The sequence below is a fragment of the Diaporthe amygdali genome (assembly GCF_026229845.1).
Source record: "Diaporthe amygdali strain CAA958 chromosome Unknown NODE_3_length_2959817_cov_65_330692, whole genome shotgun sequence".
NCBI lineage: Eukaryota > Fungi > Ascomycota > Sordariomycetes > Diaporthales > Diaporthaceae > Diaporthe > Diaporthe amygdali.
In genome coordinates, this window is record NW_026517023.1 from 290,241 (window position 1) to 311,203 (window position 20,963).

General features: G+C 51.4%; 6 protein-coding genes across 6 annotated transcripts; 2 read left to right on the forward strand and 4 right to left on the reverse strand.

The window, feature by feature from the left end:
* Nucleotides 1–571: 571 nt before the first annotated feature.
* On the reverse strand, nt 572–1,881 carry J7T55_002478 (uncharacterized protein; the record flags this gene model as incomplete). The annotated part of the gene is made up of 2 exons (XM_053137555.1): nt 572–1,701; nt 1,767–1,881. The coding sequence occupies 2 exons, from the start codon at nt 1,879–1,881 to the stop codon at nt 572–574; spliced, it is 1,245 nt and encodes a 414-aa protein (XP_052998348.1).
* Nucleotides 1,882–2,812: 931 nt separating this feature from the next.
* J7T55_002479 (uncharacterized protein) lies at nt 2,813–3,408 on the reverse strand (the record flags this gene model as incomplete). The annotated part of the gene is made up of 2 exons (XM_053137556.1): nt 2,813–3,097; nt 3,172–3,408. The coding sequence occupies 2 exons, from the start codon at nt 3,406–3,408 to the stop codon at nt 2,813–2,815; spliced, it is 522 nt and encodes a 173-aa protein (XP_052998349.1).
* A 1,514-nt stretch (nt 3,409–4,922) lies between these two features.
* On the reverse strand, nt 4,923–9,997 carry J7T55_002480 (long chain fatty alcohol oxidase; the record flags this gene model as incomplete). Its single annotated transcript, XM_053137557.1, has 10 exons — nt 4,923–5,768; nt 5,829–6,942; nt 6,998–7,418; nt 7,494–7,509; nt 7,696–7,800; nt 7,999–8,182; nt 8,255–8,279; nt 8,665–8,957; nt 9,014–9,588; nt 9,638–9,997. The coding sequence occupies 10 exons, from the start codon at nt 9,995–9,997 to the stop codon at nt 4,923–4,925; spliced, it is 3,939 nt and encodes a 1,312-aa protein (XP_052998350.1).
* Nucleotides 9,998–10,560: 563 nt separating this feature from the next.
* Nucleotides 10,561–12,395, reverse strand: J7T55_002481 (carboxypeptidase; the record flags this gene model as incomplete). Its single annotated transcript, XM_053137558.1, has 4 exons — nt 10,561–10,590; nt 10,784–11,515; nt 11,583–12,100; nt 12,164–12,395. 4 exons carry the CDS (start codon nt 12,393–12,395, stop codon nt 10,561–10,563), a joined length of 1,512 nt encoding a protein of 503 aa, XP_052998351.1.
* Nucleotides 12,396–15,264: 2,869 nt separating this feature from the next.
* On the forward strand, nt 15,265–15,661 carry J7T55_002482 (uncharacterized protein; the record flags this gene model as incomplete). Its single annotated transcript, XM_053137559.1, has 2 exons — nt 15,265–15,559; nt 15,624–15,661. The coding sequence occupies 2 exons, from the start codon at nt 15,265–15,267 to the stop codon at nt 15,659–15,661; spliced, it is 333 nt and encodes a 110-aa protein (XP_052998352.1).
* A 2,246-nt stretch (nt 15,662–17,907) lies between these two features.
* On the forward strand, nt 17,908–20,485 carry J7T55_002483 (uncharacterized protein; the record flags this gene model as incomplete). Its single annotated transcript, XM_053137561.1, has 3 exons — nt 17,908–18,336; nt 18,395–18,599; nt 18,687–20,485. 3 exons carry the CDS (start codon nt 17,908–17,910, stop codon nt 20,483–20,485), a joined length of 2,433 nt encoding a protein of 810 aa, XP_052998353.1.
* Between the last annotated feature and the right edge of the window lie 478 nt (nt 20,486–20,963).

Consider the following 20,963-nt stretch of genomic DNA (forward strand, 5'->3'; position numbering starts at 1 on the left):
CTCTAGCCGATGAAGTGAAGCGATGGACACTTGCTGATCGCAGAGCAATCATCAGATTCCAGATCCCGCGCCACCTGAGCAGCGTGGATGTGAAATAGGCTTGCCTCAAGGAGAGCGCCAACAAGATCATAGCCCGAATGCGGATACATCTTTGCACATTTCCTCGCCCACTATGTTGCTTAAGGCGTTTAAGGTATTGGGATGAGCGATTTGAAGGCTGAGGATGTCCGGGCCATTCAAAAAAGCTTTACCGTGTGGGCACCACATGTCAAATCTAAATCATGTTCGGCTCATTATGATATGCACGAATGTATTTAGGTCATGAGCCGTCCTCTTCGTGCCCTTCGGTGCGTTTTAAAATTCTTATTCCGTAGAAATATGTTGTCTGTCGATAGGACTTGGGCTTCCTCATAGCCTTGCTCAACATGTTGCGCAGATTTCGAACCTTAAATCTAGCTTCTCCGAGTAACAGCTGGTAAATCGGCAACTTCATCTACGCTGTTCAGATGATAATGGCCCTGTCCACCGTGCTGGCCCAGATACCGATGTAACAGAGCCCTGCCCCCCCGGGTCAAGACCAGACCTTACAAAACCAATTCCTCATCCTCGTAGTAGCATCTCCAACCACTTGCCTTTGACCCTCCAGGAGGATAAAGTCATGTGCCTCCTTCTCAGCAACCTCCAGCTTCACCTCAACATCTGGGTTTCTAGCACGGATGCGCTCAGCAATGTCGATCCCTTGATCTCTCAATAATTCATGCTTTCCACATGTGACATAGACCTTCCTCACGATATTTGCCATCCCATCCAGCCACTTCTCATCCACATCTGCCATCAGGGCCCACCCTCTACCTTCCCGGAACTCCTTGGTCTCAACAAGGTTCCAGTTAGGGAACAGGACACCAGCTAGGCCACTCGGCTTTTCATGAAACATCTCGCGGTTGGGATTGTCAAAGATGCCCTCGCTCAGCATATCACAAGGCCGCCCATCGACAAACGACCTGGTCAGCATGTTCTGGCTCACAAGCGGACTGACTAAGAATGCTCCTGCCAGCGGCTCAGCCAAGTCGATCTTCTCGGCCAGCGGATACGGGTGTAGGAGGTGACTGAGCAACTGAACAGTCAGGTTCCCACCAGCCGAGTCGCCGCCGACAACAAGCTGCGACGGGCGGACCCCACTGCGCAGTAGATGCGCCAGCCCGGAGGCGGCCTGGCACATCTGCGTGGGGAACCGCGCCTGCGGCGTCAAGGTGTACTGCAGGACGGCGACGGCGACCCTGTCGCGGCTGTTGCGCATGTGCTTGTTGGCCACGACGTACGCCTGCAGACACCACTCCATGTGGCCGGGGATGGCAGGCGTGATGTAACCGCCGCCGTGGAAGAAGTAGACGATCTTGGTCGCCTTGCGCCGGTCGCCGATCCAGAGGATATGCGGCCTGCCGTCCGGCAGGACCTCGATGTCCTCCTTCAGCTGTTCCATGAGCTCAGTGTCGCCTGACCTGCGGGCCTTGGAGCGCTTCTTGCGGATCCAGGCTTTATACGTGTCCATGGTGGGCGGGCTGAAGAGCTGGATCTGGGCTGGCGAGAAGGTGTATAGATACATGCGGATCGCGGCGCAGGCGATGTATGGTCTCAGTGGTAGCCTGCGCCATATTGCTGTGAGGACGCCGCGGACAAGGTTGATGGTTAACTGGACTGGTGCTGTACACATGCGCTCTGTCAGTGACCTGGGAATCCTTCGGTGCCTTTTGTTTCTGCCGACTCACCCCATACCAGTAACCGAAAGGGTAGGTCGACCCATTCGCGTAGCGAAAGGGGTGGCCGGCTGACGTATTTTGATCGTTGTGCCTGCACCTTGTTAGCGATGCAGCCATCGTGCATTGTCGCTGGTTGCTTTCAAAACAGTTACTTGCCATTGAAGTCTAGATATGAATTCAAATAATGAGAACTGTCTGATTTTAGGCTCAGTCAATCCAAACTCGCTCGATCCGAAGAAAAGCAGTAAAAGATTATGGTATCTCGAACCCGAATCACGAAGGAAATAAATGCACTCTGCTGTGCGTTGAACTGTCAAGAAGTAGGAGCTCTCACTTGTGACGCGCATTTAGAGTTCGGACGATGTAATGCCTCGGCTTCATGAGCTCGACCAGCTTGAAACAAATACGCAAGAGCTCTGGCCCATAATGGAAAGCCATGAAACCTCGTTCCGAATTAAAGTTTTCGTCTCTTCAGGGATTATGCCACGAGAAAGTCCAGCTGGATAATCACCCATTGGCAACAGCATCCATTCCCACGACTTCTGGAGGCTTTGGCCTAGAAGTGTGATTGGCCAATATAGTCAAAATGAAGTCAAAATTTCTGACCCTCACCTCTTTTAATGTTTTTAATTGGTTGTACTTTTTACAGACCAATATTGGACATCGTCCCATATCTTTTTTGAACGCCCTCCAGATTCAAAGACGTGAAGACTTCTGAGACCAGAGTCAATGTGAGAGCTGTACCGTCGTTAGAGGACTTTCTTCGTGTCGCTGCAGGAGCACGGCGCTAACAAGTCACAATTTGTGAACACATCCCGCCCTCAGCATGTGCCAAATGAGCATGCTGCACAGGAAATCGTGTTCATCGCATTTTATGCTTGGCTTCACTGTATGGTTCCACAAATAATGGGGAGAGCAATTGCAGTTGACACCACCTCAGATGCTCACAAATGACAGCGTAAAACCCTGTACTTAATAGATACTATTTAGGATATAATTTCCAAATAGACCACCCCCCGACAATCCATCCCATCCATTTGTATCGAAGGCGCATTTCAGGCTCCCTGTCCCTGACACTCAGGGAACCCCAAATCAGCCTCGAAAGCGGCCGTGTTGAACTCGGAGTAGACCGTGTCGATCTGGACGGTCTCGGGGTTCGTCTCAAAATTGATAATGCCGTTGATCTCGAACTGGTTGCTTCCGATGCCGGTTGCCTGCCAGCGCCAGCTAATCTTGTCGCAGGTGTAGAACACACCCAGCGTGTTGACGACGGGGAGTGGGGGCGTCTGGAACTGGCTATCGATATAGGCCTGCTTGCTTGGGTACGCAGGCTGCCCAAACTGTAGGAAATCGGAATCTGTCAGCATTCTTGTGTCTTCTTTTCTTATTGGGCCGAACAATGAAGTACACTCACGGGTCGCTGCGAAAGCGTCAGGATGGAGTCGGAAAACACCTGGAACTTGTCCGACAAGATCGCCTCGGCAGTGCTGTTGAAATCTGGCCCGCCGGGCTTCTCCAATAGGTACGTGTAGCCATTCACGAGCGTGGCAACTGAGCTGTCATTGAGAGTCGGTTTCGTGGGTGGTGGTCCATGCCATTGGGCGAGGGCCCCAGCGGCGAGGGCGAAGACGAAGGCAATTGAGCAGTGCATGTTGTCAGGTTCAGCGTGTTTTTCCAAAGAATTTCAGACGAAGTGTCGATAGAGACTGGTGGTTGGTCTTTTGTACAAGATACGGTCACACTTTAATTGAGTAATGGGTTACACGGATTGTGGGAGAAGCAGCATGTTGTGCACCTTTACACGTTCTCCGTATTTATACTAATTCTCGCACTCAGTAGTGAGGCGCGAGATGCTCAGAAATCATGGGATTTCAGAGCCACCCCGCCATTGCGTGCCATTACGGCAGCGTGTTCGTATCATGATGCTTTGATTCATTTGCGCCAGTGAGACCTTGCATGCTTATTCTACTGCAAGGACGGCCAGCCGCACCCCGCCAGCGAGGATGTTCCTGGCCGTTTCTCACCACCTCACCGTGGACCTGCGCGGAGTATTGGACGGACCGGACCAATAAACCACCAGACTACATAGTAAAGTTCACCACCAAGCCAAGCTTACCGGGCTGATGGTACTGTGGTAATTATCCGCAATAGTCTGTCTGACTGTACCCGAATGACCAGCGCCAGAAGAGGTAAGCAGGCTGTGGTACCCAAAATGTAAGACGTCAACAGGATCTTCATGCATGCATGATTCTTTTGGTTCAGGTCTTATGTGTTAGTGGCGGCCCGAGACGGGCAGCCAGGGGGTCTTAGTGCAGCCACCAAGACTCTAGCCACAACACCAAGAGCACATGGATGCACTTGAAGCTGACATAAATCGGGAAATATAATGCGTGTGTGGTAGAAAGGCCGCATCGCTGGTTCTGGTCAATTACTCATTGACTGACGATACGGACTGACTTTTACCTCGTGCATGTGATTGGCATGTTTTCGCGAAAGACTCTACACACCATATGTGATATAAATGCAGTGAAGCGTCCTCTTTATTATTATAGTTCTCAGTGGATTGCGATATTCACAATAATAACTTGCGATCTTATCGCCGAATCGACTTCATATTTCTCTTCTTCACCGAGAGACAAGGTGGCATGGTATCTTCTCAAAGAGGGAACTTATCCAGCACGGACGTGTCTCGATCATTTACTAATTAACCCCTTCAGCACATCACCGTGACTTTTGCAGCACGCGTCATGAGGTCTCGCGGGCAGATGACTCTGAGATTGCGGCATTTGTCATGCCTAAGGATCAAATCCGAGCTATACTGGGCTATTTGCTCCACACAGTCAGCGAGTGTATGTATCTGCCTATTGTCCTAATTTTAGGACCGCTGCTCGAGTAACCAAAACCACAACGTTCCATTGCTGATGCCAGCATAACATTCAAGATTAACACCCAGGTAGTATGATAAGGCATTGACTCGCTAATTTATGCGTCCTAAAAGAACATTCAACAGCCACAGTGAGATTGTGAAGACCCCAAAAACACACACCAAATATCTGCTTGCTTATGGAAATCGAACACCTTGTGCCAAAATGCTTTTCCAGAACACATTTAGTGACAAATATACTCATGTCGCCGAATTCACGCCACCCAAATACTCACTCATAGTCACAACTTCGCCCTTTCCCCAGATCCGTCTCTCGCGAGGTCGCCTGCCACATTTCTCGAGATCCAATCCGAGATGGCCATATTTGTCACCATGGGATTGACGCCACTCGCGCTGGGGAACACGCTCGCGTCGCTCACATACAGGCCCTCAGTGCCCCAGACGCGGCCGCGCGGGTCGACCACGCCTGTCCTCTCCGACGTGCTCATCCGGTTCGTGCCCATCTGATGCGCGGAGCAGAAGTTGGCCGTGGGTGGTTTGTTGCCGTGCCTCTCGAGCTCTGCGAGCCAGGCCTTGAAGCGCGGGTCGGCAACACCAGCATCGGATACAGTGCTGACAATGTCATTTGTGGGCGGTGCGGGCGCAGGAGCTGTTGAGGAGGGGGTTTCCTCGCGGATAAAAGGCCTCATTCCGGCAAGCCCGGCGTGAATCTCAATCGCACCCTGGAGGTAAAGTATCTTCGCGAGTGCAACATTGCCGATCATGGCGTGATTGCGGTCAAAGGCAGAAGGCGTGTAGATGATACGGGGCTGACCGGTTGACGGGTCTGGGTATACGGAGCCAGTGTCGCGGTCGCGCACGATGGAGATGTAGCTGTTCATGTGGCGGTACTTGAGGGTCAGGAGCTTGAAGTCGACGCCGTCCGCCCAGTTGAGGAACTGAATGGCGAAGCAGGGCATCATGGACAAACACTCAAGCTTGGTTCCATGGCCTCTGCCGTCGCTGTTCTCGAAAGTGTTAACTACCGTGGTCAGGATGCCGCCCTCCCATGGCCGGACGTCCTCTTTGAAGAAGCCGTGCATAACGTTGACTGGATGCAAGTAGAGGTTTCGGCCTATTTGGGGATTCTGTGTGAATGCGTCAGTAATTGTGAATCTCTCAGGGCTGAGCGTGGGTGATCTTCTCACCTTGAGGCCACTGTTCTTCAAAATGATCGGGCTCCACAGAGTGCCACTGCTGACGATGACCTTCTTTGCCCTTACAACCACGTCTCTCACGATCTTTTCCTCATCTGGTCCGTCTACATTGCCATTCTTGCCACGGCTCGTCCACGTGCCAATAACGCCCACAGCCTTCCTCTTTCCGCTCTCATCAAACAGTACTTTCTTCACCTTGAACCCCTCGATGAACTTCGCCCCGTTCTTAGCCGCATCGGGGAACCAACCATTCACCGGGCCCTTCTTCTCTCCAGTCGAGCAGCCCAACGCACAGTGTCCATCGGCGTGTGCACACCGGCCCGTGTTCTGCGGGACCTTCTTGGCGGACCAGCCCAGCTTTCGGGCGCCCTCAACCAGCAGTGCATTGCCATGGTTCGGCTCAAAGTCCTCGTGCACGCCCATCTGCCCGCACACGCGGTCCAGACAGTTCTGGAATTCCTGCGTGCCGAAGAAATCAAGCCCGCGCTCCCGCACCCACTCGTCGCGCACAAAGCCCTGCGGCTGCAGGCTGGCGCTCCAGTTGACGGTGCCGCCGCCGCCGAAGCACGACCCTGCCACGACGGAGATACTGTTGTCGTCGCTAGCCGTCGTAACTGCTCCCTCGAGCAGGTGGAAGAAGGCCTCCCCTGCCGCCATGGGGAAGGACGACGCATCAAAGTGGTAGCCCTTGTCTACGACCAGGACCCGGTGGCCTGCGTCGGCGAGATTCTTAGCGCAGACGCCGGCGCCGCAGCCTGAGCCGACTATCACTACATCGGTTTCGATCTCGACCGGTGGAGTCTTGGGCTGGGCTTTTGCGCCAGAGGCTGGAGTCGAAGCTGACTGGAACTGAATGAATTCGTACGGGTAGCCGGTCGGCGGTTTCCAGCCTTGGGGTGTCGTGGGAAATCCAGAAAGAGTGTGGAAAGTCGGGTTGGTGGCACTGAAGACAATCTTGCCCAAAGTGGTGAGCTGTCTGTAGAGCCCACGGATCTGGTAGAGATTGCTGTTGGCCCATCTGTTGAGAATCTTCGTGCGGTCCTCTATTGCTAGACCGGTGATGGGCGTCATATACCCGGTGAGGACGAGACTGCCGGCTTGGGTGCTGGGCACTTGTCAGCTTCTTTGTGGCCACTCATCAGAGCCAATAGAATGCGTACGTGAGTATATAGAGAACCCGTGACAGCAACGTCATCAAGTCCTCAGGAACATGATGCAGCATTCCCTTCAGAACTTGCTGGAATAGCAGGTCATCTGTCGGCCTGTCCGATAGGTACTTGTCCAACTCCTCCTCAGACGCATGATCGAGCAGCACCGTGTTCTTCTTCAGATGTGACACTGCATCTTGATAGCGGCTGTCTGAGATGTAGGCTGTTGATCTAGACTTTCGTTTTGGTGCTGTCGACTTTCTCTGAATGCTGGGCACGACTGCGTCCATGATAGCCAAGAGCATTTGCCACTGGGCATCGGGTATGAGCTCTGCTGTTTTGAGACGCCATGGTATGCCGGCTGGCTTTTGGACCGCCAAAATCTCGGATATCGACTCAGTCATTGTTTGAGAATGTCTTAGGAAGCCCTGGTCTATCGATGTCAAAAAATAGTCGGTCCAGTTTGAACACGCACTTCACGTCGGTGGAAAGAGAGGTGAAGAATCACAGAGGTTCTCCATGTCCTGCAACAACAGTGAACTTGGGTTTATGAAACATTAGAGGCGCCATGCAGTGCCCTCATTACCCCAGACTCAGAGACGCTTGTGAGCCCCGCATCCTGACTTTGGGGACACTAGTCCAGGTAGAGCAAATGATGGTCTGGGTAAGGAGACTCTAGTGACCTGACTACCGGGCGCGGACAATCTTACTGCTTCACAGGCTTGTGGGTGTTGTTCCCCACTGGTTGTGGGCTGGCTAACGTGCGTGAGTGAGTGCTGAATCATGCGCAGATCAACACGCTTAGGCATAGCCGTCTGAACAAGTTAATGAGGAGAACCATTCAGCTTGCGCGCATGGCGTGAAAATCCACTTCACCGTTGCCTCTCAAGGGTTCGGACCAAACCAATGCCTCGGCACCCTCATTTGGAGAAGCGTTCACAAGGGACCGAGCTATTTGTTGGGAGGGGGACAGCACATGCCCCGTTTCAGCTGCAGTGTCCTCGCTCCCAGACCCCAGAGGCCACGGATCCCTGGCCGCGGCAAAGAGATGCGGCCCCGCTGGCTGGACGCTGGTTCCGCTCGCTCGGCACGATCCTGTGCCCCGGCTCCGCCCCTGCGCTCGCATCGGATATGCAACCGTTGTCTGGTAGGGATCTTGGGAGCCGGTTGAGCCTCACGAGGTGGACATTAAAAGCACTGCGAATGTTACCCTAGCCAGCTATTGAGCATGGGTTCTTGCGCCAGATTGGCCTGGTGAATCTGCGGCACCAATATGCATCATCGATCGCACTGGCTGGTTGCTGATTAGCTAAAGGGTGATGTGACATATACAGCGACTTTACATCGAAGTACTGGCACCCACTAGATAGCCTGCCATATTGTTCGCCTTTTCTGTGAGATGTTGATTCCCAGAGTAAATCTGAAAGATACCTGTCTAAGTCGTACGCTGGATGGGCCGATTAAAGGTGACATCTTTGATCATGAAGTTGGAGCACATGCTCGCGACGTTTCGTGCCCTCCCTTCGTCGATGGCCATAGCATCTATACTTTTTTGAGTCTAAAGCCGCCCGCCTGAAAAAATCTAGCTGAAGAAAACACCCCTGCTGATGCAAAAATCGAAAACCCACAGAACAGTTTCAAGCCCAGATAATCCCCTCCGCGCGAATCTACGATCGCACTTGCTATTGGACTTCCTGTGAGGGCACCAAATGATTGAAAGGCAAAAGCGGTTCCTGTCCGGGCGCCGATCTCCCTGATATCGGAGATTTGCGCGATCAAAGTTGGTCCGATTGATGTCAAGCCCGACGAAAGAAATCCAAAGGCCGCCGTAAATACCAGAATGCCGGCGTCGTTGCTGATTGGAATCCAAAGGCCAAAACAGGCGATGCCTGTGAGTGTGGCAAGGATTATCATAATATTGAACCGACCAATCCTGTCTGCCACAAGCCCCGGTATAACACGGCCAAATATTCTTTTCATGGGTCAGTAAAGCGAAAGCGGCAGAATGAGAGATGAATGTCAACGTACCCAAACGCGTGCATAATCGGCAGCAGGTATATGACGAGGTTACCATCCATACCCTGCGCCCTGGCCTGCAATATCACAAAGTTGTAAGGCAGAAATAAACCCCAGAATACCAAGAAAAGTCCAAAAACGGTCGACATCATGGTTGGCTCTCGAATTCCCCGTATGTATTCTCTCATGTCCACCGGCTTCCTCTCCAATTGAAGTCGAGACCGGACGGTGGCACAAGCAATCATAAGAAGGAATAAAAACATGAACCCCACGGCTCGCATTGCCCAAGGGAACCCGACGCTGTCTATCATCTTGGGGATCATTATAGGCAAAACAATACCGCCAACAGATGACCCGGACATCATGATGCCGAAAGCAGTAGCACGTCGACGGTGGAACCAGGTGATGAGACACGACATGCTCGCGCTAGTGACCGCACTGGCTCCGATGGGGCAAACGATGCTTTGGGCGAGGAAGAAGTGATAGTACTCTGTCCCCAAGGAAAGCATCATAATGCCAAACACATAAATAGTGGTCCCGCTGACCAAAAGCCATTTTGGACCAAACTTGTCAAATACAAAACCCCACTACGCAGGGTTAGACGCAAGAAGATGCAGTGAAGGAGGAAGAACCTACGACTATGGGCAGAAAGTTCAAAACCCATTGCATGAAGCTGGTAATCCACGATATAGCCGATGAGGAGTATTCGCGGAGTGCATGATTGACATAGTATGTCTGAAAGACGCCGATGCTATTGCCGAGACCGAAAGTGCAGAACAGAACACACCAGGTCCCGAAAAGCACGATCCAGGCCTGTTTGCCGCCTTCAGGAAATCCATCTGCGTTGATGTCAGGCTCCTGTACCGTAGGTAGGTGTTGTTCGACTGTTGACGGCTCAAGATGGCCTTCGGGATCTGCGCAGGGGTTTGATTGGGGACGAGCTGGCCGGCAAGCTTCATCCGTTATTCGGCCGGTGTCGGTGGCGGCCTTTTCCATTTTTACGTGACGCGGAAAGATTGCTTTATTCCCGGACTATACACGACCAGGCCGGGTGCTTGTCAGGTTGAGAGCTTGACCGCAGCGAGCGACCAGAATAAATACCCCAGGTGCTTTTGAATAAAGATGGGGTACAAGCGTGGGGATCCCGGGGTATTGATCCTCATCCGTATTTCATTACCTAATTGACAGGAACTGGTGTTATGGTGTGATTTACGTCTCGGCGGGTCGACGAGCGAGAGACCAACTGCTATGATCGAGTCTCAGGCTCGCAATAATTTTTCCGGATGCAATTTGGCACTGGTAAGATGTCATGTACCCGGGACTCGTGGTGAAAATAGCTGTGGCCAGTGCCAATGCCGCTGCAAGAGTCTCTGACTAAGAATGCATATCGGACAGACAAGCGGCGATGACAATGGCTGGAAGAGGTGTTGGCACCAGAAACATATGATATTCGACTCTCTGTCTGACTTTCTTTCCTTTCGTTTCTGAAGCAAAAGAAGGAGCCACCCTTCTTGAGGCAGCTGGCTTAGTTGCGCTAACCTTTTATTGATCCTATGTGCCTACGTCTTCTTCTTCTTCTCCGACACCCGCTACCGACCAAGCCGATATGAATGATGGTATCACAGACGAATCAAGCGATTCAACGCTATGTCAAAAGACTCTGTACACTGGATACTCATCACCAACTTCTAGCGGTATAATATTGAAGCTGACATAGCTGTCAATGCTTTCCGGCTCCAACGCATTGAAGGCAATACCTGCATTTCTTTGTTTTGTCCTTACTAGGAAGCTGCCTGGCGGAAGCGAAACTGTTTTGTCCACAGGCTCAGCCGTAACAGAGCTAAGCACCACACCTTCATAGTAGGATGTTGCCAAAGAAGCAGATGTGATATTGTATGCTACCACAGTGCCAGCGTACGCATCTTTCAGCTTCTCAACATCGAGACCTGATACCATCAGGCGCTCGGCAAGGTCGGCCCATGCAGTAGGAATGAGATAGGCCTTTGGACGAGGACGCGTAAGGTTTGCAACAGCCGGAGTGTTGCTCTCGAACTGAACAGGCAGTTGGACGACATCACCTGTATAGCGATTTACCATCGTCCAAGTCCTATCTTGCGGTGTTGTGTAGTCTGTGACGACAATGTCTTCTTCACTTTCGATAAATTCCTGTATGCCATTCTCCAAAGTGTCATAGACTTCCTCGAAGTTGTCAGCGGCAGTCTGGAGGATGGATGAAACCATCGTGAGCCCTGCGTAGGTGCGACGCTTGAACTCTTGGCTGGCAATCCCAATACCTCGAGTTTCGAAAAGGAATGTTACGGTCTGTGTAAGGCCCATGGCGTTGCGGCCAATTTTAGCGTCACTGCCTGCTTCAACGAGCCGGACCGGGTTTGAGGATGAGCTGCTAGTCATGTACGGCTCACCGCGCAGCCCAGCAGCTGTGAGGTCACTGCCAACATTCTTCGCAAAAAGCGCCTCTGAGATATTGCGAATAGAAGTGTAGATGTTCAGATTCTATCCAGACATCAGAATCTATTGGACTTATGACATTCCGGTAAGGGAGGCTTAATCTGGGACGCACCTTTGCAGCCGAGTACATTCCATCGGCAGCATTGCTATAATTCGTAGCATACCTGGACGAAGCACCGTATTCGTGCATGTCAACTGCAATATGTGGACCAAATCCGCTAAATAGCTCCTTGATATCCCGTGTCTGCTGACGAGCCAGCTTGATATGGTCACGATTCGGGTCGTAATTTGTTGCAAGTGTTCGTTGAAAATAAGAAATTCCATCTGGGTTGTAACGAGGTAGGACGACGATGTCTTGCGTCGCTAGAATGCTCGTCGCCCATTCGTGATTCGCGTCCATCTTCCCTAGTAGCGCGAGCAATGCTTCGTCACCGGCAGGCTCGTTTCCGTGCACTCCACCCTGGAGCCAGACCTTGAGTTTGCCATTCCCTAGCGAATTGATGCTGGAATTGGCACTGCCGCTGCTGAGAACAACGTAGGGAAACGCTCGACCTTCTTCAGAATCGAAGTCGGCAGTCTGGTACTTCATCCATGACGGGTTTCTGTCCGCCAGGCTTTGGAGAAATGTGTCTAAGCTTTGGTCAGCGTTGTCTGTCTATCACACATCTGCCTGTTCAATCTCTTCTGGCTTACGCAAAGAGTATTCGCTCGTCGCCCCAGCGGTCCCCTCTGCCCATCCTTGTGGAAACGACGCGTTGAGGAGAAATGAGGGGCTGTACAAGGTCGCATTGGGAGCTGAAAATGCACGCGATTCCACGATCGGCGGGTCGGGCACGACGCGTACAGAGTTGCCGCCATATTGGGTTTGCGAAGCCACTCCACGCAACAACAGGATGGTAAACGCGACTTGCTGAAGAGACCACATCTTTTCTTGCGTATGAGGAGAACTTTCGTGATTACCAATGTCGACAACCCTCCCCAAGCAGGTGGGTAAAAGTAGACAGATCAGGTAGCTCAGCAAGTCACCATTTTCTTGAGAATGAAATAGGCATCTTGCTCGGCTCATTAAATACAGCCACCCGCTAGTTTATACTAGTAGCGAGTGTCTTATCTGTGCTCCATTAGTATCAGTAGCCAGAGCGGGGATATTGTATGGTGTTTTGAGATTTCCACGTCCCGCCAAGGCGCGTTAATCTTTGCCGGCAAACGGACTTCCTTTCGTGGCATTGAAAAGTCTTGGAAGCATTTCTTGGCTTCTCAATAAGTGGAGAGACGCAACTCCAACGTTGAGCTCGGATGCTAATGTGTGATTGCGAGTTTTTCTAGGGACGCGTTACAGCACAGAATTATATAAGAGCACGGCCGCAGCAATGTCCTTGGTACTGCAACTTCTGTGAGCGCTTTCGGCGCGCCCTATGACAAGGCGCCCAGGTATTCATAGCAATCAAAACTTCGATGACGATAAGCAGACCATGGAGCTCTGCCATGTCTTTCGACATATCTAGTAGCGACACAAGCTGCTCCAGACTTCCATTGGACGATTGTGTCCGCCAATGCCACAGGGCGGATCAACAATATGTGCAATACCAACAGTAGGCAGAAGTTATCAAAGAAACACAGAAACTTGGGACCAACAGCCGCATCACACAACTACAAAACATGAGCGTCAGCAGTGAACAGGAAGAGACTTACTAAATATACCAAAGGGGTGGCGATACATCAAGTGAAGAAAGATACTATAGATTGTTGAACGGTCCTGTTTCTCGATTTGGGCGATGGCCCAGTCGTGTCGAGTGATGTTATCTTCTAAAATACACTCCAGTTGTCACGAAGCAGGGACGTCAGAAAAAGAGAGACGTGCTGCGTGTGAAAGTCACCTGACAGTTGCTTTCGGACCGCATGGACAAGATCGGTGCGTGCTTCCTGTTTCGCTTGTTTCCGGGAGTTCTAGCCCGGTTCCTGTCTCTTGGCTAGCCACTATATCATATTTATACACATACAAACTATCACGACCGGAGTAGCCATTGGCCTGATGCAATCTTGCTGGATTCATGAAACCAGAATGATTCCCATCGTCCCGCTTAATATTGTAATCGGTGTTATCATCATCCACATGCCGCATGCGAGTCAGGGTCACTTGCGTCCCCGGCTTTCCAGTGTTCCTGTAGGGCATGGTACCCCTCTTCCATCATGAGAGAAGCAAAGTGCCTAGGAAGAAGTTGAATGACCTCGGAGACGTCGTCAGCTTGAAATGAATCGTAGTAATCAGGCTTACGCACGCCCTTCCATGGCTCGAACCAGGACACTGGTCCCGACCACAAATCAAAACGCTTGCCTACTTAGTCTCGTCAGACGCCTAGGTAGCGTGAATCAAGCTTCTCGATGGGTAGCAATTGGAGCCCTCCCAATAGATTGATGACCACTCGTTGTGCACTAAGCATTCGAAAGCAGATTATTCACAATATGCCGGGCCCATTGACGGGTGCAAATTGCTTTCTCCTTTGGTAAGCTCAAACGTTTGGACATCGGATTGGATGCCCTCCGAATTCTTCCTCATATTTTCTGCTTCCGTTGAGACAGAGCTTCAGTGGGTTACCAGAGTGACAGATGTCATCATCCTGCTCGTGTTCGGGCCATAGCTTGTATTCCTCACCATTCGTGATTCGGAGCACGGGACGTTGAGACACTGTCTCACTGCTTCGCAGGGGCGATCGGGACCGAGAACTGACTGCGCTAGAAGCCTTGTGCTTGTATATGACGGAATTCTGATTGAACTGCACCGTGAAAGGGACAGACTTCGAGAAACAACAAGAGACTTCAGCCCCTGAAGAAGCTGACGATCCGGGTCTCTATCTGAACTTCCAGTCCTGGAGTCCGCAATATGCAAATCCCATGGCGCGATGACCAGGCAGGTCCCAGCTTTGCCAAGTCGAATGACGGGAATGCCGCAGCTTAAATGACAGCGGGAACAAACGCCCGCGTCCGCCTTGCCATGTCGCACGCAAATGTCGCCTTCAGGCGGCCAAGGCTATTCCCAGTCAGCCTCCCCTGGCTCGTCATGGACGCCCGCTTGGCATTACCCCATATTAGGTGGGTATTACCCCATACTTTGACGGCTGTTGCCCCAAAGTCCAGGAGTATTACCCCATAATTACCTAAAAAGGGGCGGGCCGCAACGAGCCGCGCCTAACCTTACAGCATTGCGGTAGCATGTAAGACCACCTAGCAAGTCATGGGACAAACACGACGAAACGTCTGACATGGAGCCCTTCATTGTGTCACGGACCCGGGCACATGCCGATTGTCATGGTATAAAAGGCACGGAAGTCCAGGGGCTTTCATCTGAGATCAGTCTGGAGTGGCCTATTACAGCCAGAAATTCCATTTATTTGTTCCTCTAATTCTCAGCTTTGAAGGCGTTCCAGGGAAGAATACAATCATCTCAACGGAAGGTTACAAAAACGGATCCCAGATCAAAATCAACATGCCACGCACACCCAAAGAGACTTACAAGGCACACCAGCACTGGGTGTACGAAGCACACCAGCAACAGGAGGCACGCGCGTTGGGAGACAAATTAAACCTATCCTTCCCAAACGGCAGTGCCGGCGGTCCTGAGAGTAATTTTATGTATGTAATTCCAATTCTTTTAAACCCAACTTGGCCTTCTCTCCCATGTTTCGGCCGTCTTGTGCAAGATAATGTCAATCATGATTCTACATCAGGTAGTCTGACAGATACATAGGTACCCAATCCGTCGTCTCGTAGTAACAGGTCAAGACACACCCTCCAACATGCGTCTCCTCTTTGGCACATCATCCGTTTCGAATATGGTCCCTTACCACGAAGCACGACGATTAGTCCTCATTGACGAGCTTTCTGGTGTCTCCTCCTCGCCAGCCGGAGACTTGGACCAAGGCTGCCCATACTGGTCACCTCGGCCTGCCAGCCGCGAAGAATCAGAGGGGATAGAGAAGCTGCTCCGATTCGAGAGGAAGTACAAAGAAATATTACCATGCGCGCTGGGTGGGTCAAAACATCACCATGGCCGCAAGATAAGCGTAGAGTCTGACGAAGGGTATGGACGTGGTGAGTCGGCATCACCTAGGCGGCGCTACTCATAGCCATTTGTTCGGTGTCCTTTGCGGCGCAGGATTCGGTATTTCTGGGTTTCAGGAGTTCCCTGAATGATTAATGACAAAATTGCATGGGTGAAAATACCCAAAAGCATAAGCAGCCAAGACAATTGCAAAGCAATTAGTCTATGAGTATCAGACAAAGATGTAGCTGCCCCTGATTTGGGAATAGGAAAATTTAAAGTCCTGATTCATAAGTTACCGGGATCATTTTCAAAGGTCGTATGTTTCATAAATAGGTGAGAGAGACCGCCGAGCTGGCATCACGGTATGCCTCAAGATTGCTTCCGACATACTTCATTCAATGGGTTCTTGTTTACTGGCATAAATTCTATCCCTCAGGTCGCTGGTTTCCAACTCAGTTGCACCTATGAAGACGCATGGAAATGTCGGTGGCGTGATGGCTTCTTCGTCGACGTTCAATTTGTGAATAGGCACAATGCAGATAGCCCACAAATGCACCTTGTGAATTTCTGATCTCCATCAAGTACGACAATGACCTCGCGAAGTCAACATTACCTTAGTAGCAGATGGAGACTCATTTCCTCCCAGTTTCAGCTAGACACCTGTCCCCAAAATCATTCACTCCTCCTCCAGCGAAAGAAAACAAATGACGCCACGGCCGTAATCGCTCCTATAAATATCGAGTTTCCCATATCATCGATTTCATCCCGGGTCGGAACATGGTTGGAGTCTCTCCTGCCACGCCTTTGTTCCTCCTGTTTCTCCCTCAATTCTTCACAGCGCTCCTCTCTCATCCTTCTCTCAAGGCGTGTATCCATGCTCGGACAGCAGCTGCAGCAATCCTCCCAGCTCAAAAGACGATTGCGACGACAGTGGCCGGGGCAGCAGCTTTGGTGATTGTGGCCTGGAGGGTCCCTGCCGTGGCAGCAGTCCCTTCGATATATGGAGCCGCTGAGTCCCTGACAACATCGTGGTGATTTATTCCCGGTCATTTTCTTAGGTGTGGAGCCTGCTGTTTTTAGTTTTCAGGTCGAATTTAGGGTCTTTCTCCACTTGTGTGTACTTTATTTGTGACTTTGAATATCCCAATTGCTGTAGACCGCTGGGTGGGCAAGTGGAATATATATGCGAATTGTCTTCAATTCTTGAAGGCAAACTGGTCAGGGCCCTATCGGTATTTGTTAGTGGGCAGCATCTAGGCATTTATGTGAAGTCGTTAATATAGATATGGGCCGGGCCAGGGCCTGATGAGAAAAGCTCAGTAAGCTGCGCTCATATGACAGTAGTGCTACACTAGACAGATACTACTACGGATCTTAGGACTGGGCTAGTTCCTGGACTAATAGTTGAAGCCTCAGGCGTAAAATCAGTTTGATCGCACAAATTGTAGAAATAACGAGTAATTCGAGACCAATCTGTGCCCATGTGAGTGCCCGGGACCAGCCCCCAGTCTATGTGACTTCGTTAGGGTGAGCCAAACGATTACAGCTGCGGAGGCATATATGTCGGTAGCAATTCAGGACTGTTGGGGACCGTTGCCACATGGGGCTAACAAGAGTCATCGAATCAGTCAAAGATGTTTCCTTGCGCCCAATGCAAATAATCAAGAGTCTGTTGAGAAACATCTCGCCTAAGAGATGTTATGCATCTCGAACACTGAGACATTTCCGAAGAGCATTAATAACGTGAGCGTTGTCGTAGTACCAAAATTAACATTGACTAAAAGGCTTTGAAAACACATCGGCAAGTTGCTTCAAACATATATTATCGTCCCTCGGAATCTGAACCATCGAGGAAACATTTCGACCGTGCGCTACGCGCAGCAGCGTTGCATGTCGCACCAAGTCAACAACAACAACTGCTGTGATTTTCGACCGTGATCTGGTACGGCCTAAGGGCAGACACTGTGGCTCTTATTTAAGGGGGGGGGGGCTTATCTGACTACTGATACGAGCGTGGCAATAATTGGCTCAGGACATGGCCATTTTGATGCCGTCGTGGAGGCTGAGAATTTGGGGGGATGGATGGAGCCAGATGAGTGGCTATAAGTACCAGATACAAATAGCTCTTGCTGATGCAGAAACGCAATGGCCAATAGGATGAGCGTCCGATTGACTACGTGTATTGACCTGCAGCGCATATGCAGGCAACACGGAGAGCACCGGTGAGAGTCTGAGCTATGAGAGCGCCGCTGTGCTCTCAACTAATTCGAAAGATTCCATAATAAGCTGGCATGCCCCAAAGGCCCCGCAGTTTTCTCTTCCTCAGGCAGCCATCACTCTATGAGCATCACTGAGTGCTGATACGAGATCCGAGTCAAGTTGAAATCTGGCCATCATGGAATGTGTGAGCTCAATCGCCAGTTGGGAATCTCCTTCAAATGCGACGCACGACTACGGAATTGGCGGTCTGATTCAAGACCCCCAACCTTGGGCCATTGGCTCATGCCATGCAGCGCTCTTCGATTGCATGAGCCAGTGGACGTTCGGCAAGGGCACGGCGGCCTCCAATGGACACCAGTTTTATATCGAATCACCACCCGTTTCCCCAAGATCTGGGCCAACCCACTCGGACAGACCGATACCACTCCTCACAATAGGAGAAGAGATTGATGACTCAACCGCTGACGGTGGTCGTCTTGATGCTGTTGACGGCTTGGAAGACAACGGCATATGTAAAAGCTGGGGATCCGTACAGCCAGCGTCACTGCTCACGACTCCTTCTCTTGGAAATACGGGAGTTCTGGAAGGGGTCCAGCCCATTGTGGTGAGCCGATGATAAGAATAACGTCCTCATATTTCAGAACCTAATGGGGAACGACCAGGAAAACGAGGCTCCCCTCGATGATTACAAAGCTGACTCTATGCCATCGCAATACTCGAAGTCTTCAGACTCCGATATAATCAAATTGGATAACGCCTTGGCGGTTCCAAACTATGTGGAGGCACCAAGCCAGGTCAAGTCAACGGAAGTCTTACAACCATCACACATCCCGAGCGAACGTCGTACTATACTCGAAGCCAAAATCGGTGAGGACAGCCACTTGCATTCCAATACAATTACGCGTCCTGTGTAGCCCCATGTTACCCATCAGAGAATATTGACAATAGCCACAGACGATGCCACCGAAAGTCAATCGAAACATCCATCCGACGATCATGCATCCGACTCCCAATGTCATTCTCACCCACTGTCAAGCCCAGCGCCCGTCCCCAAAGAACTAGAAGCAAGATCCGATGACCACTCGACCCTCTTGTCTCAGATCTCCGAACCTTATCGGAGATATCGAGTCGGAAAGCGTGGCAGGCGATGGTCGTGGCTCTCACCTAGGGCGACGAGGAAGATCGCGAAGGACGCGCAGCAAGGGAAGCGGCTGAGGGTTGCGAAGAGCCGGAAGAGAATTACGAGGCTTTACCCTCGGCTGTATGGGTCCCTGAGCTCTGATGTCGTTAGCTCACCATCAGGATCAAGCGATGACGACCAGCCAGAATTTGCTCTAGAAAAGTGGGAGGAGCAAAAGGCCGCCTCCATTAGCGGCCCCGTCATGGGCGCCGGGACTAGCAGTCCAGACTCGCCTCGACGACCTCCGTATATAAAAAAAGACCAGCTTCCAACCGAAGGTGGACTGCCATCCGAGGAGACGGCCCAGGACCAGTCTGGTATCGAGTCATCTTCGTCTTACAGTGAAACGGAAGCAGATGTCTCGGACTTTGAGCAACCACATCCTCTTGAGAGTCAGAGAGATCGAATCGTTAATCTGCTTTTGGAGAGCTACGGTTCGTACAATACCACAGTCCAGCAGTACAAATCCGGCCCGAACAGCAATGAAACTGGTTCTGGCAGCAATGAGAGCCACACAGAACCGCATTCCAGCACCAGCCGTGGCAGGCAGACTACTGGCCAGAAGAGAAAGGGCGGCCCTCAGGAGAGTGAGGATGTCGAAGATGACGATGACACTGGCCCAAGAAGGCATAAAAGACCTAAAAGGGCTGAAGAAGAATCGACGGAGCATCAGTCATTCGCCTGTCCGTTTAGCAAGAAATCCCCCGCGAGATATAGGCGTTGCTATCGATACGACTTGAAAAGGGTCAGAGATGTTAAGCAGCATCTGAGGAGGTGTCATCGCAGGGCTATATACTGCCCGGTGTGCAGCGAGACGTTCCCTTCTGAGGAGGCGCGAGATACCCACGTAAGGCGAAGGAACTGCCTGGAGAACGCGAGTATGACCGTCGAGGGTATCAATGACCTACAGGCGCAAAAGCTCAACGGAAAGTGCTCGTCGAAAACGTCTGCAGAGCAGCAGTGGTTCCACGTCTTCGACATTTGTTTTCCGGGTCATGATCCCCCTAGGTCTCCGTATGTGGACCGGCTCTTATCCGCAGAGCTCCAGTCCTTTCGTGACTACGCAAGTGCCGAGGGTCCTTCCATCATGATTGAGCAACTGCGAGGGGTCCATATCTGGAACGAGCAGGATAGTGCTTTTTTACGCCGAGTGCTCAGCGACGGCCTTGAGCGTATCGCCGATCGCTGGAGCCAGAGTCTGACCCCGTGCGATGATCCCAAGTCGGACGGCACGTCCTCCAAGATCACCCGGGCATCGGTTGAGAGTGATCCGGCCCGGCCGGCCATTCCTCCACCGGTCCCAAGACTCGCGCGCGGTTTCCAGGGAGAACACGCGACGACCTCCGCCCCAACAACCACACAGCCACAGATCTCGGGTTTCTTGTCTGACGACGACAAGCCATGTGAAGCGGTGCCCCAGGCTGGGGCCAGCATCTTCGAGCTTGATGTGGAATTCTTCGACTTTAGTATGCTCCCGACGGACGCGCAGGCGAACGCGACCACTGGAGAAGTCGACTTTCCCCCGGACTTGTGGAGTCTTCAGTATGGGCCTAATCGTGAAGTGGCCATTTAACATTTTCATGGGCATATCAAGCGCTAGTATTCAGACTTCCTGCTGGAATGGCGGATTATTGCCATCACTGAGCATTAGAGAAGAGTATTGCAATAAGGGAACGAGCTGCATCTTTGATAGTCTTGTTTATTTTACGTCAATTAGATTTCTGGAAGATACGTTGTGTTACTACAGTTACGCTTTTCGTTCAATCGGTCCCGGTTTCATGGCATCCGCATGAGCATTTTTGGAAAGGATCGGCTCGTTTACACGGCCACTCCTTCGCGCTGAAGGTGGTATCAATTTCACGTTAGTCAGTCATGTCGTAAAGGTGGCTGTACTCAGACATGCGCAAAACTAGCGTCTTATTAATAATGGGGAAAGCTAGAAGTTCCTCTCTTGCAGGAAATCGGGACTTTGAGTTTGACTCGCTCGAAATGCGAGGGTCTTGGCTCACTCTATACGAGATAAATGACGGCTGATCAATTAGTGGAGCCAC